Source organism: Dermochelys coriacea, chromosome 3 (genome assembly GCF_009764565.3).
Source record: "Dermochelys coriacea isolate rDerCor1 chromosome 3, rDerCor1.pri.v4, whole genome shotgun sequence".
Taxonomy (NCBI): Eukaryota; Metazoa; Chordata; order Testudines; family Dermochelyidae; genus Dermochelys; species Dermochelys coriacea.
The window spans coordinates 24,049,384-24,068,058 of NC_050070.1; the positions used below are offsets into that span (position 1 = coordinate 24,049,384).

General features: G+C 42.5%; 1 protein-coding gene and 1 long non-coding RNA gene across 5 annotated transcripts in view; one reads left to right on the plus strand and one right to left on the minus strand.

The window, feature by feature from the left end:
• Positions 1-1,047: 1,047 nt before the first annotated feature.
• Positions 1,048-15,671, plus strand: LOC122459214. Its single transcript, XR_006279741.1, has 3 exons — positions 1,048-3,143; positions 6,471-6,476; positions 15,661-15,671. It is a non-coding gene; the product is annotated as an uncharacterized LOC122459214 (long non-coding RNA).
• VSNL1 (visinin like 1) overlaps positions 6,954-18,675 on the minus strand; it is a 156,229-nt gene continuing 144,507 nt past the window's right edge. For all 4 annotated transcript variants that reach the window (XM_038394154.2, XM_038394156.2, XM_038394159.2 and 1 more), the window contains exons 3-4: positions 9,537-9,752; positions 6,954-7,896 (exon numbers count right to left, since the gene is read on the minus strand). In XM_038394154.2, coding sequence (XP_038250082.1) covers positions 7,699-7,896; positions 9,537-9,752 — 414 coding nt within the window. In that variant the 3' untranslated portion in view covers positions 6,954-7,698. The remainder of the gene's footprint in view (positions 7,897-9,536; positions 9,753-18,675) is intronic.

Sequence of the window (18,675 nt, forward strand, 5' to 3'; positions counted from 1 at the left end):
CCAATAACATAATTATCTCTAAGTCTAACAGGAAGTACACCCTTATTAGCCCTCTGGGACCTTCTTAAAACTGGTGGTTCATTACTCTTATTTTCTGCTTCCCTCAAGCTGACCCAGTATTACCCAAGAATAGGGATTTGGCCATTTTTGTTAGGGTTTGGGTTTACCCCATTGGTTTTAGTCTCCTTTGGAATGCTGCTCTGCCTCCTACGAACCCTGGTGAAGTGGCCTAGAGAAAGGATCTGAGTCCTTGCTCCCATTCCCTTTACCCCGTGGCCTCCCTGCCCATGAGGACTCCCCTTCCACTCTCCTGTCTGGCAGAGTCCTCGTAACCCCAACAAGGCTGGGCCCAGGATTCCTGGAGGGCTTGACCCCCAACCCTGCTGCGGTCACCTAGGATAGGGGCTAAGGTGTCCCCACTCCGGGGTGTACTCTCTGCACTGGGCACTTCTCTGACCCACTGACCATTACATACAAGTTAAAGCAAATGCAAGTTATTTAATCAACAATTAGTTTTAAAAAGAATAAGGGAAAATGAGAAGTTAAAGGAAACACATCAACCCGCTTTGTGGCAGGGAACATCACGAACGGTGTCTCTGGAACGTCAGGGCAGTTCACAGTCTGTTCCTTGTAAGTCCCAGGCCTCCTTCTCTGGCTTTGCTGCAGGGATGCTGTGGGTTGGACACTTGCTCTGGTGGTGGCCACACGCTCTCAGGCTCTAAGTGGTAGGATCCTTCTTCCCAGTGTCGCCCCCGCCCTGTTGGGGTTAGGATCCAAGCCTGGCCAGCAGAGCCCCTTGGCTGAGGCGTCTCCCTGTGCTGGGCCCGCTGCCCAGGGTCCCCCTCGGTCTCCCCAGCTGCTCACCGCACCCAGCTCTGGACTTCTCCAGCCCCAGCTGCACCACTCTGTCTCAGCACTGCTGCTGCTGCTCTGCCTCCAGCTCTCTGGGCTGCTTCTTTGGCCCCTCTGCCTCTGGTTGCTGCAGCTCTGCTCCCAGGACAGGTCTGCTCTCTCTGGGCTGTGCCTCTGGCTCTGGGGCTGCAGCTCTGCTCCCAGCACAGGGTCTGCTCTCTCTGGGGTGCTTTTCTGGTCCCTCTGGATCTGGCCCAGCTCTGCTCCCCAGTTCAGCTCGGCCCCCTGCTTTCTCCTTAGCTCTGCCCCCACTCTGTCTGATGCAGGCGATTTCAGCTTACATGGAGGATGGGACCTCCCTGGCCTCCTGACTCTCTGATTAGCCTGCCCACCCTGTCATTCAGGCTGACCTGGAGCATTGGCCTCTCCCCATTGTTCCTGGGACTATCAGTCTCAGGGTCCTGGTTTCCCATAGACCCTTCCCCTTTTAGTACTGGGAGCTAGCCAACCAAAACACCGCCCCTGAATGTTAGTAAGGGGGCAACAATCCCCTTACACAAGCTTCTTCAGCAGCGTTCCTGGCACAAGTCCTGAGGAAATACGTAGAGCGGCGACGTGGTCCTCCATACATACTTTCACCATGCATTATGCTATTACCGAGCAGGCCAGAGACTATGTGGTCTTCAGTAGAGCTGTGCTCCAATCAGTGGACAGTTCCAAACCCACCTCCTGAACTTGGGCCTGGGAGTCACCTGATTGGAATTGACATGAACAAGCACTTGAAGAAGAAAAAACAGTTACTCACCTTCTCGTAACTACTCTTCTTCGAGATTTGTTGTTCATGTCCATTCTAATACCCACCCTCCTACCCCTCTGTCGGAGTAGTCTGCAAGAAGGAACTGAGGGGATGGCAGGTTGGTTGGGCCCTATATTGAGCACCATGATGGCACCACTCCAGGGGGCACCTGGACCAACCCGATGGATACTGCTAGGAAAAAAATCTTCCAGGTTCTGTGCACGCGTGTGCACACACACCTGATTGGAATAGACATGAACAACAGTTATGAGAAGGCGAGTAACTGTTTTTTCTGGAACTTTTGCACAGTTCTTTTTAAAGCTGTTTTCTCACCCAACATTATATAATGTTAGAGGAATTATTAGTTAATACATTCAATCAAAAAGTAAAATTTGCATGGTGTTATATTAGAAATAACCATACCAAAAAATCTAGCATTATAGGCAGGACAACCTGTGCTTGCTGTTAGTGGATGGGGGTGGGGGGGAAGAGAAGGGAGGCAGAGGGACGGCTGCCAGCTTCAGCAATGTTATTGAGCATGCCTAGTCTGTGTAAGCATGCTCAGTACAAGCCAAGCAGCAAATTGGGGTGGGGAGGGAGAGGGGGCAGGGGCATGTGATCCCTTGTTTCCCCCATGCATAGTGTCCGATGAAGTGAGCTGTAGCTCACGAAAGCTTATGCTCAAATAAATTTGTTAGTCTCTAAGGTGCCACAAGTACTCCTTTTCTTTTTGTCTGACTATAGATAGCTGTCATCCTTCTAATCTTGAAGAGTTCTCTGCTGCTTTGTTTAACATACTTTCTTGGTGCTACAGAATGGGAGAAAACATGTTAGTTTAATTCCTGTAAGGTCTCAGTTTCCTAAACCAGGCAAGTTGTTCCCCAAATGGGAGGAAACCAAGCTCTTCCTAACTTAACTGCCAAGTTTGTTTGAACATTTTTACTATATTTGTCAAAATCACTTTAAACATACATGTTCAATTTTCCAATGGAACTGGAGTTGCTATTTGTATAACAAGATTCTTAATTTTCAGTGTATGTTCTCATGACTAAAAAGTGCAGAATTTGTTGGCAAAATGATCTTTGACTGGAAAACTACCCTCTCATGCTTCCCAAGTGGTTCTCTTTATAAGCCATTTGAGGCTCTCAGGACATCAGCATAATACAAATAGCAAATATTGCCTTTTAGGAAGTTAGATCCCTGATCCTATTTAAACAAGCATGTATGTAATGTCTTGTGCAGATATCATGCAGGCATGCATATCTAACAATTTAGATCTATAGTAAAACAAAAAATAAAGGAAACAAGCATACCACACACAGAGCTGCCAATACCAGGGAATAGACAACACTGGAAGACACGGCACTCTGATAGTATGGTGATGGCCACCAGTATAAAACCCTAGCCTAAGAGACATGAAATATCAGATATTTTTAAATGGCAATTGCTAGGTAGCATGTGCAAAAATATGTAAAACTAAATACAGTTATAACATGTTTACTAAAATGCATATTGGGGGTTAAGATCCATGTGCAATAGCATGTATAGTAAATGTCACAGTAGTTTACTTCTGTTTGCTGTTGTACAATTCTGCTTCTGATTTTGTACTATACCTAGGAACAGTAGTATAGTGTTAACACATGCAGGTGTGTTATACAATAACCTTACTGCTTTGTTTTTGCTATTGTATAATGTAGTGGGAGGTGCTGCTTTAAAAATAAAAATGTTTTAATAGCTTTTGATCATGAAAAATAGGGGAAAGTCTATTTTTCTTTGTTTATTAATTGGATTTTTCAAATTATTCCAAGTAAACTCTCTGGCCCCTTGAAAATGTAAAGCTGTTAGGAGGTTTTCTGCAACTCAGTTTAAATTCAGCCATTCTGCCTGCATCCTTTTGAAGTTGCTGTGGCTCAGGTATAACTCAGTTCTTTCAAATAACCAGCTGTTTTAATTAAAAGGTGGGTTTTTTAACTTTTTGATGCCAAATTTTAAATTTGTCTAGAAAAGCTTCCTTTCAATTTTACTATTTTAACTGACCTCAATGGTCCAAGTTTTCTTCAGTTGCAGGAGGGCAAGATGTCAATGGTTTAAGATAGAGGTGGGCAAGCAAGAGCCCGTGGGACCGTCCTGCCCGGCCCCTGAGCTCCGGCTGGGGAGGCTAGTCTCCGGCCCCTCCCCCGCAGCCTCAGCATGCCACGCTGCCAGCTTCTGCTTCTGCCAGGTAGCGTGAGTGGCATGGCTGTGAGCTCCTGCTGCTCCGAGCAGCATGGTAAGGGCGCAGCGGAGGGGGTTGGATAAGGAGCAGGGGGTTCCAGGGGCAGTCAGGGGACAGGAAGTGGGGAGGTTGGAGAGGAGGTGTGGTCCCTAGGGGACCTGTCAGAGGATGTGGGGGCAGTCAGGAGACATGGGGGGGTTCCGGGGGGGCAGTTAGGAGCAGGGGGGTCCTGGGAGGAGGTGTTCAGGGGACAAAGGAGTGGGGGGGTTGGATGGGTTGGGGGTTCTAAGGGGGGCAGTCAGAGGGCCAGATGGGAGGTAGGGGCCAGGCTGTTTGGGGAGGCACAGCCTTCTCTACCGGGCCCTCCATACAGTTTCACAAAGCTGATGTGGCCCTCGGGCCAAAAAGTTTGCCCACCCCTGGCTTAAGATATCGATGCTCAGTGTTCACGTGTCTAGGTTCATGTGAAGTGGGAGCACACAAACTCTGCATACTTGATGCCAAGGACTATGGTTTTCCTCTATAATACACCTGGTTCTTTGCTCTCTTGCATGAGCTAACCAGTAGCTTAGTTTTAGATTGGTGTGGAACCCTGGTCTCACTACATGCTCTTAAACTACATGGTAAATTTATTAAGATTTACTTACTTCTACTGCCACCAGGAAGAAGTCCTCTAAGGTCCTTGCTGGCAAAATGTGAACCAAAATAATGACATAGCATTTGTTCCCACTGACTTTCTTCAAGATCCAAGAAAATAAGGTGCATAGAAAGTGTGTATAGGCAAAAGGAAAAGTCTGCTTCATCTTAAATATATGCATGCTTCATTACTGCTTTTTTAGATGAACTGCTGGGAGGAAGAGGGCTAGAGTGAAATTACTGCAGCTCTCACTAAATATCCTTCTAGCTTTTATACTCGATCCCAACTTTTCTAGCAAATTCCAGAAATAGGTAGACTTTTCTTAAACTATTTAAAGCAACAGCAAACATTTCTTCAGGCTTTCTATTGAAATCACATGATGTATTTCTTCTGAATATATCAGTTCCTGTAAAGTATAAAACTGTGGGACTGACAGGACTTCATAGGCATCTGTTCTCTTTTTGAAGTTGATTTCCCCTGAATAAATCAGTTCATGCAATTGCTGAATCACCTTGTTCTTGAAATGCTCTTCAGTGAGACTTCTTGGTTCTCAGGTTCTCCTATTCTTGGTACTTTTTAGATAAGGATTTACTTATGCCTCTGATACGGCTGTAGGACTACCAAAAAATAAATGTAGTGCTGCCATAATTACCTTTGTGATGTTTCTATTCAAGTCAGTGGCCATTTTGTACAACACTGCTTTAATGTCTTGAGCTAATTGCCACTGAAATCTGTTGGAGCTTTTTCATTTACTTTAATGTGATGCCCTAAGTGAAATGTAGAAGACCCACTGCAAGTCACAGTAAATAAATGAGTGATGGATATGAGCATTAATTCCAGGAAGTACTCAATATATAATTACTAGCTTAGTGTTTAATAAGCACTTGATTATTTTTAAACTAACATGAATTATACCACTTAATAAATTTAGTGAGGGTACTAATTGCAGTGCCCTACTGAAATTCTGATGCAAAGTTGTAGTTGAAATTTCAGCATTTGGCTGGTTAATGTGAACAGGCAAATTAAATAACATGCCTGTAGTCATGATGAGGATGGACCAACTGAACTGATTCTGATCAAAAGAGGATTAAATTATTAGTGTGCTTCAAGGGAAGGTTTTATGGTGAAAAATCTGCAACATATAGACATGTCAAAACAATGCTTCCTGCCTGGATGCTTATTTATTGACTTGTTTGGAGATGTTTACTCTGACTTGAGACTTAGAGCCCAGCTTGCTTTTTCAGTCTAGAAATGCTGGGATGATTTGTCTTGTTTTTTGAGGCATGATTTGTAGATTGGCAGACCTGCGTGGCTTCTCAAAAGGTAATAAAAGTAATTGTAAGACACTAGAGATTTGCTGTCTTCCCCCCAACTGGCAAACATGGCCACAGTGCATGCATTGTATTTTTCTGCCATTTTTGTAATCCTGTAAAGCATTTTAAAGGAAGTCCAAGGCAAATACACTTAAGAGGGTCTTAACAAGCTGGACAAGTGAAATGTTATCTGCAGTTCTGGGTGAAATGATGCAATACTTTAAAATTGTCAGGAAGTAAAGCAGCCCCTTTTCTTGCAGTTTTAGAGTTTTGAATTAGTGGCTGGTTGGCCTTGAAAATGTTCACCTTACAGTGCTTGTAACCATTGAATCTTAAACTCCTCTCTAGTTACTCTAGTTGCTGCCCTCTAAAGAGTTGTTTTTGAGTGAGAACCTTACTCAGGTGTCTGTCAGTTTTCTCTTCCATAATCAAGACCTCTGAGGAACTTATTTTTAAGCTCCCTAGATAGAATCTTGACCTGAACCTTTTGAATATCAGACTTGATTTAATAGGTCTATATGGAATAACAGCAATGGTGATAGATCCAAGGCATTTAATATAGAGGTATTACATGCTTGGAATCACGGTCCTTTTGTGGGTGGGACATGGGCTCTAATATTCAGTGACTTTTCTGAAGGAGGTACAAGGAGAGAGGAGCTGCAAGTTTACACAGTCGTATCTCAGCTCTTCTGACAATGCTCTGAGCAGTGCCACTGTCCTATTCCTTAGCTGCTTTTTCTTCTGTGAAATATACTGTAGTAGAGACTACTTCTGCAGAAGTAGGATTTGCTGTCAGTGCTATATTAGGGAGACCAGATACTGGAATACCACTGGATAAGGAAGAATTTTGAGGGTGAGCTCCTCTGTATTTTTACCGGCTATTTTCTCTCTGACACGTAGAGTTGAGAATCTGTCCCTACAGATACATGTTGAAAATCACAGCATTTGATTACAATTAATCAAATAAGGCAGTTTGGACAAGAATTAAGTTCTATCTTCAGTTTCATTTACACTGTTTTCTAATGAAATATGTATTTTTCCCAGTATTGTAGTAGCAGATTCTTGTAGTGACTGAATTATATTTTTTCTCTCAGTAGCAACATGCTAAAGATGTGAAATAAGAATTAGGGGGGAAAAGTCAAATGTTATAAATTTATTTTGGACATATATTGCAACCTCTTTAGAAGCTTTTCAAAATTCAGGCAGAAATCAATAAACTTCCAATAAAACTTTTTTAAACTTCCAGTAAAACAATATTTTAAATGTGTATATATACTTTTTAATTAAGGGAACATTTTTAGCAGGATTTACTTAACTTTGTTTATACTGCATTCCTCTGACATAGCTCTTTCCAGATTGAAAGGATGCAAATGAGGTAAGAATTAAGGCAAACCTAAAAGGCATGCAAATGAATTACATTTATATTCACTGACAATACAAGCACATGTGTGGATCAGACTCATGAACTGAGGAACTTTCGCCCCTGTCTGTCCAGTACTACTTTACAGCAGAATGGTGACCTGGTTTATAATCAACAGTTACATTACCATGGGAAGTCAGTGTCACTAACATTACTCAGGCTAGGAGACACATAGCTAGCGTCAGTAAAACGAACAATCAATAGTATTTCACTGCTGCACGGGCTTCAGAGGAATAGGATTGTTATGAAATGACATTGCACACATCACATTGTGGCAGTTTATTTTTATAATATATACTTTTAAAATTCTTTAGCAGATGACATTCTCATGCACACGAGTGTTTCAAACACAAGAAGCAAGTCCATTTATAGGTAGTCCAAGCAATTTGTGTGTGTGTGGAAATAGCTGCAAACTGAATGGAACATCTAAACTTCTGTGCAGTCCATAATGCATTTTACATTAGCTCATTTTTGAATGTCACACTGCAGGAGTAATACAATGGAAGGATCACTCTTTGCAGCTTCTTTGAATTCATCCAGTGTGATCTGGTCATCTTTGTTCTTATCCATCTTGCTGAAAATCTTGTCTACTCGTTGCTCCGGCGTGAGACCATCCTCATTCATTTTCATCATTATCACAGTACCCACCATCTTGTAAATGGCCTTTGGAAAGAAACAAAAAGGAAAATAATGTTAAAAAAATCAAGACTTGGAATCGGTATAATTAAGTGTAGTCAGTGCATGGTTCTGGGTGTCATGATTATATGCAGAGTTGATTTTCTAACTTGAGATGGTGATTATGCCTTCCATTTAGCTTTAAAAATCCCAAACCCATTTGCTTCTGACAAGGAAAAACAGCCTCTTAAATATTTTAATGAAATTCATTAATATAAATACAGGCTTCTTTAAAATAGTTATTCCATTTGTCACTGTAGAACTAATTTGATTCTTTAAACACTTGAAACGTTTGTTTAAAGAAAATCGTAATTGTACTGTTATAAGTGAGTTTCCAATTACAAGTAGATGCATAGTTTTATTTATGATAATCCAGTAGAAGTGTAGTCCTGTAGTCTTAAAACAAACTAGAACAGCACTACAGCTCAAATCCCCCTGTGCTCTGGATCAGATGTGTGTGCACGTCTGGAGTCTGAGGTTTTTAACAACCATCAGCTCTTTGAAACATTTTATACAAAATTTGACTGATCAGTTTTCTACGGTCATATTCGTCAACGGTTTGGAAATTTAATTTTTTTGTTTGTTTTTTGTTACAAGATCATCTTGGACTGGTAAGAAGTAAACATGATCATCTGTGGAACACCAGACCAAGAATGAAAAGATGTTTCCATCAGGTGAAGATTTAAGCTTGTATTAGAACTATATGTGAGTTTGAGAATTCCTATCTGAGGTCCTAGAAGTGTTCAGCTTCTGTTTTTCACACACATCAGAAAATTATCAGATGTACCTCTATTAAGATACAAGTCCATGCATGTGTGCACACACTGCATAGCCCTCAGAAATCATGGAAACTTTTTTTTTAAAAAATCTTTCAATTTGCTAATCATGTTGAGAAACGATACTAAATGATGGCTCTGCATTACACAATTATATCTATTATCAACTGAACAAGTCTGGATAACAAATTTCCAATGTTCAGTGGACACTGGAATATCCTATTAGATAATGGACTATTTTGTGCAACTGGAAATATTACTGTTTGGAGAATCCAACTAAGCTATTGTATGTACTAAAAATATCAAAGTCTATATTCTACACCTCAGTAATCACTAATTTGGCAACATTTTTAGAAGTTACTTCTACTGCACATTTTTATAATGGAAGATCCTAGTTACTAATAGAATTGGCACTCTAATGTTGGACAGATAAGTTCTAACTATCTTAATGTGTTGTGAGATGCAAACTCCTTGGTGAAACTATGCTTTCCACAAACCAGTATTACTTAAAAAGAAAAGGAGTACTTGTGGCACTAACAAATTTAGTCTCTAAGGTGCCACAAGTACTCCTTTTCTTTTTGCGAATACAGACTAACACGGCTGCTACTCTGAAACCAGTATTACTTAGTCAGATTTCAGCATTATCAGCACAGCTTCTATAGAAATACAAGTTTTGTGCATCTGCTGCATGTTTTATGCACAAATTCTTCTGAACTTGGCACTCCACCTATGCCTGCTTGTGTATGTTTGTATCAGGAAATTTGTGTGTATTGGAACAGGTGATACACCTGCCTTATGGAAAATGTTCAAAATGTACAAAAATTGTTTGTAATGCTGTGTAATATTTCTTACCTCTATAATTTCCAACATCTCCACTCTTGTGATTTTACCATCGCCATCTAAGTCGTACATATTAAAGGCCCAGTTTAGTTTCTGTTCAAAACTACCCCTTGAGGTGATGGACAATGCACAAATGAACTCTCTGAAGTCAATGGTTCCATCGCCATTCTTATCAAAGGTTCTGAAGGCATGTTGGGCAAACTTTGAAGCATCTCCATATGGAAAAAACTGGAAAATGAAATATAAATGCAGTCATTGGGTCTTCAAGGAAACAATCTGTCTGCATACAGAAGTATTAAAGTGAAGCTTTTATGAAGACTTAGTCATCTGAACATTTTATTGCATATTCTCAATTTATCAGCAATAAGTATAGTCTCAGTGTCTAATACTCAAAGTGACTCCTTACAAAAGTGCATCATGATACATTGTACAGTAAAGCATTAAGAGCACTTCATAAAAAGAGAAGAAGAAAAAAAAGCTTCCAACAAGGAAATATTAGTTATTTTGTACCTGCCCACTACATTATCTTCAAAGCTAACATTAAAGCAGATCATTCTTAAAGTGCAGCTATGCACTGAGAAGTGATTGCAAATAAAAACAATAGCACGAGGGAGCTAGCAACCCATGTTTGTTTATAGCAGCGACTTCCAGAGGAAATTTGCTAGGTTTACATGTAGAGAGAGGGGTTCTATCGTCCAGCCTTGCAAATTCTGCCTGTCATTTGAAAATCAAGCTGATTTTTTTTTTCTGGCTCAAGTATCTTTCTCAGGAATATTCTGCATTTGAAAAATGTAGCCTAATCTGATTCCAAATTAAGTCAACAGGGATTTTGCCATCAAATGCAGGCGTTAGCCATTAGTTAACAATTCTATTGCTCGTGGATTCTATTCTAGCTTGAACAATTCCAATTCTCTCTGCAGTGTGAATAGCAATGAAAACCTTATCTTTGTGAGAAAGGTAGGTAAACATCTGTGACTTGAATAAAATGTTAGAGAGGGTGATCTTTTAGAGCCATTTTTCTGATCATAACTGCCTTTCACAGCAGGTGCCCTTAAATGGGGTATGGATCATCAGAAGTAGTTAAATTTACAACTGCATTTGCAGTGAGATCTGTTTGAAGTAGAGGAATTATTGCAACAACTGCCACAAGTTCAGATGAACAGCAATGTCTTTATTTTTAAATTCAGTATTTTTGCTGTTTAAGAGAAATCAGTTTTTCTGCAGTCAAGTACATGTGCATGTTTACTGCTGTTTTTTTATTTATTATAACAAATTCACACGTACAGTACAAAATCAGGAACATGTGTTTACTTATGCTGATTTACATAATACAAGTAAATGGGAAATAAACTGAGATCCGACTAAATATTACATTATGCTACTCATGTTTACTTATCAGTTTCTATTAGGTAAAAATGCAGCACATTCTTGTTTAGTCAAAAGATTTTAAATTACTGGTGCATGCATGTCGGGCTGAGACTTTCTAGTACCTGTAATATCCTACTCAAGAGATTCTCTCTCCTATGGGCTCAGTGCAAGAAAACCGTCCTTATTCATGAAGGATGTTTTCAAGTTCATGTTGAAATCCTTCTGAGGGTACAGGGACTTAAGTGCTTCCTGGCTCTGGACATGTGTTCATACAACCCCAGCACCATTGAATCCGATTGAAGTCTTTGGGCACTGCTATGATACAATGCTGCAATGGGGATGGGGGATACCATTTTTTTCCTCTTGACTAATGTTGAATATGAGGGAATCCCTTTAGAACCAGGCCAATCTTTCTGCTGTCTAGGGCCCTGAATGCCACCTCACTATATGCAGTGTGGTACAAGCTTGCACAGGGGCACATGCTGCCTGTGCACTGTAGAACAGAAGTGGATGGGAGTAGGGTAGGCCTGGGATCTAAAGGATCCAAAACTATTCACATCCCATCAGATATTTCCCCCTTGCAGTCCTGAGGCTCTGGTAGCGGGGGTGAAGCAGCTCTGCTGCTGTAACTTTTGTGGCAGGAAGGGGAGGAACAAAAATTAGGATTCCTTCTGCCCTTTACGCTGCTGCCAGCCCACTCCTGCTAGTTTGTGCACTGGGATTAGGCTGTACCCCTTACTGAACACAGAACAAGATGCTCATTGGCATGTGTGAATACCCATTTTTATCAATTGAGAGTATATTAATCTTGGCCCTAGGCCCCTAACCAGATATGTAATCGTACATCTTTGGACTGTAATAGGTTAAGCTACCTTTACAAAGTACAATATATTTTAACCATTCACATTCCGAAAGCTGCACTCATAGAGTGTGTCTGCACTGCAGTGGGAGTGAGCCTCCCAGTCAGGGTGCACAGACGCGCCGTAGCAGGGCTCATACTAAAAACAGCTGCATAGAGATTGCTTTGACATTGCTGCTTGGGCTAGAGCTCATGACTACGCAAAATACAAGTGGAGCATTGGGCCTGAAATCTTAAGCTATGTATGCAGCTATGCCTCAAGCAGGTTTCTAGCCAAAGTTGGATAAAAAAAAATGCAACGTGGTTGTCTACTTTTATCTGTCTTCATGCCCTTCTTTGACTCTGACCTCTACATGTACTTTCTGTAGTGCTGAATGAGCTGATGAACAATGTTGCTTTCCTTGTGTTTGCCTAAAGGATAGTGTATATCAGCCTGTTTTTCAGCTTGTCAAATATTTATGGTCCTTGGCATTACACTCTGCCACCAATAATGACAGCAGCAATGCTAGAAAGGTACAAAGCTAATTTAAACAAAGTTCCAGTGATACATGTTGCCATGCAATAGCACGGTGGTCCCTGAACTATTCAGGGTCATGCCCCCCTGGGGCCAGGGCCAGGAGCAGAGCTCCCCACCTCTGGGGGGCTGGCCTGGGCCCCAGCTGTAGCCCCCCAAATGATCCTCTCTGCTCCCCTAGGCGGATGTGCCCCACAGTTTTGGGACCTCTGGAATAGAGACTTATGAAATGTGGAATTTGAGTGGAAGATTGGAGAATTATAGGAAGTAGCTTTAGCCATTCAATATTAGAATAGTTTTGATTCCCATTAAAATGAAATAGTGCCACAAGACATTTTTATAAAATTATATGGACAGTGTACAGCTTGGAAAGTCTGTTTCTTGTCTGAAGGGGCCTCTGCATATTCCCAACTTTGGGGTGCACCCACCTGCCCATTGCAACAGTAGGCTTTAGGAACCTTCTAGAAGAGCAACACTGGGTGGGGGTATCCTCTCGTGATACCAGACATGCATCACTTAATGCCTAGTCCCCAAACCTCTCACTTCCTGCCTCTTCATGGTCAACATGCCCAGAGAACTTTTACTAGGTCAAACCAAAAGTTTCCTGTTAACATCTTGTGAGGTTTAGACAGAGAATTTTAGGTAGCTTCCGCATTGCTGTGCAGTTTAGACTGCTGAGCTATCTCTGTCCTGGTTCCTGGGCTTATTTCCATTCCAAATTCTTCTCCTATCCCCACAAAATACACCAGGTTTAAGTGGTTCCCTTACATTAATCCATGCACATACCCAAAACCTGATATGCCTCAGGAAAAGCTATTCCATGGATTATTTCACAGTTTCATAGGATTTAAGGCCAGAGGGGATCATTGCATCATCTGGTCCTGTGGTTCCCAAACTTTTTACCTCGCATCCGCCCCTTACCTCTGTCCACCCACCTCCACTCTGAGGCATGGTTAGGGGCTGGGAGTGGGATGACCATCAGAACCAAGGCTGGGTCTAGGTCTGTGTCTAGGAGTGGAGCTGGGGGTGGGGATGGGGCCAGGAGCAGAGCCACAGCTTGGGGGTGGGGAGTGGATCTACAGCTTGGGGGGGGGGCAAGCGGAGTTGCAGCAAGGAGCCAGGGCTGGGGCAGAGCGGGACTGGGTGGTGCTTCCTCCCAGCCTCTTGTCAGAGTGGCCTGAGCCCCGCCGCATCCCCCCAGGGAGGGGGGTGTGCCATAGTTTGAGGACTACTGATGTAGGCTGACTTGTATAGATCATGCCCTTAAACTTCACCCAGGTACCCCTGTATTGCACCCAATAACTTATGTTTGGCTAATGCATACATTCCAGAAAGGCATCCAAGCTTTTCCTGAAGACATCAAGAGATGGAAGATCCACCACTTCCCTTGGTAGCTTGTTCCAATGGTTAATTACCTTCATTGTTTGTTTAAAATAAAACAAAAAACAGGTGCCTACATTTAAATTGGTCTGGCTTCAGCTTCCAGCTCTTGATTCTTGTTATGCCTTGCTCAAGTTGTGCTGCTAAATTAAAAAGCACATTTAGATTCACTATTGTTGCCCCACAAAGGTATTTATACATTGTAACTAAGTCCTCTCTCAATCTTTTGGATAAGTTAAACAAGTTGAACCCTTTAAGTCTCTCGTGATAAGGCATTTTCAGCAGCCCTCAAATAATCTTTGTGGCTCTTTTTCCTGCACCCACTCCTATTTTTCAACATCCTTAAAATGTAGACACCAGAACTGTATGCAGTATCCATTATCAATTTCACCAAGGCCATCCACAGGGGTGAAATCACAGTCCTACTTAACACTCCTGTTTCAATAGCCAAGGATCGCGTTAGCCCTTTTTGTCACAGCAACACAAACCGGGAGCTCATGTTCAGTTACTTGTCTACTGTGACCCTTAAATCCTTTTCAGAGTCGCTGCTTTAAGGCTATGGTACCTTATTCTGAAAGCATAGCCTGCATTCCTTGTTCCGAGACGTAGTCCCTTGAATTTGGCTGTATTAAAACACATCTTGTTAAAATGGGCGCAGGTTACCAAGCAATACAGATCACTCTGTATGATGGCCCTGTCCTCGTAATTATTTATCACTCTGCTAATCTTTGTGACATCTGCAAATTTGATCAGCAGTAAGTTTATAGTTACATCCAGATCATGGATGAAAATGTTGAATAGTGCTGGACCTCACTAGGAACACCCCCATTTGATGGTGATTCTTCATCAACGACCACTTTCTGAGATCTGTCAGTTCTTAATCCATTTAATGTGTGTGTTACTGATATTATGTAGCATTATTTTTTTTAAAAAAAATAGCATGTCATGCAGGACTCAATCAAATGCCTTACAAAAGTTTAAGCAGATGATATTTACTCAGTTACTTCTCAACCAAACTTGTATCTCAAATAATGAAGCTAGGCTGCCTGGCATTAATTATTTGGCAACGGGGATCTTTGATGCTTTGGACCCCAAAGGACAGTCCAAAATTAGGGCCACAATCCCATGCATGCACAGCGATAGAATTAGGCCTGCATTGAGTTTGATGCTTTCTAAAGTGGGGAAGCAGATGTTTTTGATAGCAGGGTTGCCACCTTCCTCACGCTGTAAACTGAAGAAATATTCTTGGTTCATTTTTAGACTTCTTCAGGGCTCAAGGCTTAGTGACCCCAGCATAAGTGAATTCCTCAAGTGTGAAAATCCAAAGGTAACACACTGAAAACTTTCTCTCTCTCATTTTTTGTTCTGGTAATAGCTTACTAAAAGGAAACCTCTTATAAGTCCAGTTACAGGAGAACAAACATACCATTCCTGTTCACATCATTACCAACCTCCGGTGTTCAAAAATCATGAAATTGACTTAAAACAGAATCATAGGACTGGAGGGAACCTCGAGAGGTGATCTAGTCCAGTCTCCTGCACACATGGCAGGACTAAGTATTATCTAGACCATCCCTGACAGGTGTTTGTCTAACCTGCTCTTAAAAATCTCCAGTGATGGAGATTCCACAACTGCCCTAGGCAATTTATTCCAGTGCTTAGCCACCCTGACAGGAGTTTTTTCCAATGTCAACCTAAACCTCCCTTGCTGCAATTTAAGACCATGGCTTCTTCTCCTATCCTCAGAGGTTAAGGAGAACAATTTTTCTCCCTCCTTCTTGTAACAACCATTTATGTACTTGAAAACTATCATATCTCTTCTCAGTCTTCTCTTTTCAAGACTAAACAAACCCAATTTTTTCAATCTTCCCTCATAGGTCATGTTTTCTAGATCTTTAATCATTTTTGTTGCTCTTCTCTGGACTTTCTCCAATTTGTCCATATCTTTCCTGAAATATGGCACCCAGAATTGGATACAATACTCCAGAATTGGAGACCTAATCAAGGCAGAGTAGAACAGAAGAATTACTTCTCATGTCTTGCTTACAACACTCCTGCTAATACATCCCAGAATTATGTTCACTTTTTTTGCAACAGTGTTACACTGTTGACTCATATTTAGCCTGTGATCCACTATGACTCCCAGATCCCTTTCTACAGTACTCCTTCTTAGGCAGTCATTTCCCATTTTGTATGTGTGCAACTGATTGTTCCTTTCTAAATGGAATACTTTGCATTTGTCCTTATTGAATTTCATCTTATTTACTTCAGACTGTTTCTCCAGTTCAGATCATTTTGAATTTTAATCCTATCCTCCAAAGTACTTACAACCCCTCCAGCTTTGTATTGTCCGCAAACTTTATAAGTTTACTCTCTAGGCATCATCTAAATCATTGATGAAGATATTGAAGAGAATTAGACCCAGAGCTGAGTCCTGTGGACCCCACTCATTATGCCCTTCCTATGCCCTTGATTGTGAACCATTGATCTCTACTCTCTGGGAACAGTTTTCCAAGCAGTTATGCACCCATCTTATAGTGGCTCCATCTAGGAATTTGTTTACGATGAGGTTTTGTTTAGTTTTAAGGACTCTTTATTTGCCTTTTGCTTTCTGAGCTTTAGAATGCATTCTGGGTCATATTTTCAGGCTTTTCTCTGAAACCATAAGGGCTGGAAAGTTTTTTTTAAAAACAGAAAACTGAGATTCTCAAAGGATTCCAGCATCCGGGGCTTTAAGAAAAACACCAACTATTGTGAGGTTCATGATAAAATTTCACAGTTTGGCAACACTGTGCTAAATACAAGGCAGTCTAGGGGCAGTGAAAACTAGAGCTCGCTCCTGTGGCAGTTCCACCCAAGTTCTGCAAACGATATCAATATAAACAGTCTAATATTAAATGTATAACAGTGATGCTGTTCCACATTGGTTTGTTCCAACAAGAGCTTGGTGATGATTCAACCCCAGAAGAGAATTAGCATGAACCTAATCTGTTTCCACTGGAGTCTCAGGGAGCAAATTTAGATGAACACTAAATGCCTTTGAAAATCCCAACCTCATCCTGTTGGAGCAGGAGGCTGACCTACTGCATATGTAAGGGGACAGTTGCCCCCTTACAACATTCAGTGGGAGTGTTTTGGTTGGCTAGCTCCTAGTACTAAAAGGGGATGGGTCAATGGGAAATCAGGACCCTGAGACTGATAATCCCCAGGTACAATGGAGAGAGGCCAGTGCTCCAGGTCAGCCTGAATTACAGGGCGGGCATGCTAATCAGGGAGTCAGGAGGCCAGGGGGGTCCTGTTCTCCATGTAAGCCTGGCTCAGACAGAGTGGGGTCGAGTGAAGGAGAAAGCAGGGGCCCGAGCTGAGCTGGGGAGCAGAGCTGTACCAGAGCCCGAGGGACAAGAGACATGGCCCAGGGAGAGCAGATCCTGTGCTGGGAGCAGAGCTGCAGCGCCAGAGCCAGGTGTGGTGAGCAACTGGGGCCAGCCAAGGGGGGACCCTGGGCAAAAGGCCCAGCGCGGAAAGACACTCCCAGTCAAGAGTCCTGGCAGGCCAGACTGGGAGGGGGAAATTAACCCGACCGGGGGGGGCCTGACGCTGGGAAGAAGGGTCCCACCTCCCAAAGCCTGGAGGTGTGTGGCCACCATCATTGCAAGTGTCCAACTCGCAGCATCCCTGCAGCAAAGCCAGGGCCTGAGAAGGAGACCTGGGACTTACAAGGAACAGACTGTGAAGTGCCCTGAAGTCCAGAGACACTGTTTGTAAAGTTCCCTGCCACAGAGCAGGGTGATGTGTTTTCCTTTAACCTTTCCCATTTTTCCTTATTCTTTTTAAAATCAATTGTTGATTAAATAACTTGCATTTGCTTTGAATTGTATGTAATGGTCAGTGGGTCACAGAAGTGCCCAATGCAGAGAGAGTACCCCAGAGTGGAGACACCCTAGCCCCTGTCCTAGGTGACCACAGCAGGGTTGGGGGTCGAGCCCCCAGGAATCCTGGGCCCAGCCTTGTTGGGGTTACAAGGACTCTGCCAGACAGAGTGGAAGGGGAGTCCTCAAGGGCAGGGAGGCCATGGGGTAAAGGAAGTGGGAGCGAGGACTCAGATCCTTTCACTAGCCCACTTCACCAGGGTAGTGCAGAAGCCAGGAAAGTTCAACACAATAGTGGGACCATTCCCCCGCTTACACATAGTGGGTTAGGTACATTGTTATGGTCACTATATTGCGTGAGTTTGCAAGGCTGTTTACATTGTGTATGTATGTGACTCTCTTTCTGATTTTTTAGGATATGAAGCTTCACAAAATCATGCTGTCTCACAAAGTGCATGTTTAGGTTGAGGAGCCTGGCTGTTGTTGAGGAGTTAACACGTACTGCTAAAGGGGACTAATAATCCTTTTGCAGATCTCTGTTACTTTCATTGGTGGTCACTATAAACACTATAGAGAAAGACAAAGAGATGAAGGGAATTGGAAAAAATAAGTTTTGCCCCTCACATAACTAGAGAACCCCGCTAATGTGCCTCACAATTCTACTCCCTGCGAACATCCTTGGTGTAATGTACAAGCCCCTGGGCTCCCAGGCATTCCTTAGACACTGACTGCAAGCTGTCGTTAGTGGTGTTCTGGACTGTCTGTAGCAGAATGAGAAATGCTGTTTTGTCTTCATCAGTCGTGCTTCTGTGCAGTGACTCTGCTCCCCTGTACTGAGAAGTGCCAGAAATGGAGTTGCCCTCCGGAGCCAAGAGGCATAGTGTAGCAGACTATCCCTTTAACCCATTAGAGTGAGCACTGCCGAGTGAATGATAGAGACTGTAGGAAATGGGTCAGGAAGATACTGGGAGCATGTACTGCTGTGAATCAAGGAAACTAGACAAGGGAGCAGGGAAGGAGACCAGCTGCTAATGAGACTAGGTATCTACTGTCTCATCAGAAACACTCTGGAGCCCAGCAGCCAGGCTGAGAGCCCTAGAATTGAGGAGGGTGGGTTAGGATGGACTCTTTAGATAGCAGGGTGAGTAAAAAATAAAGAGG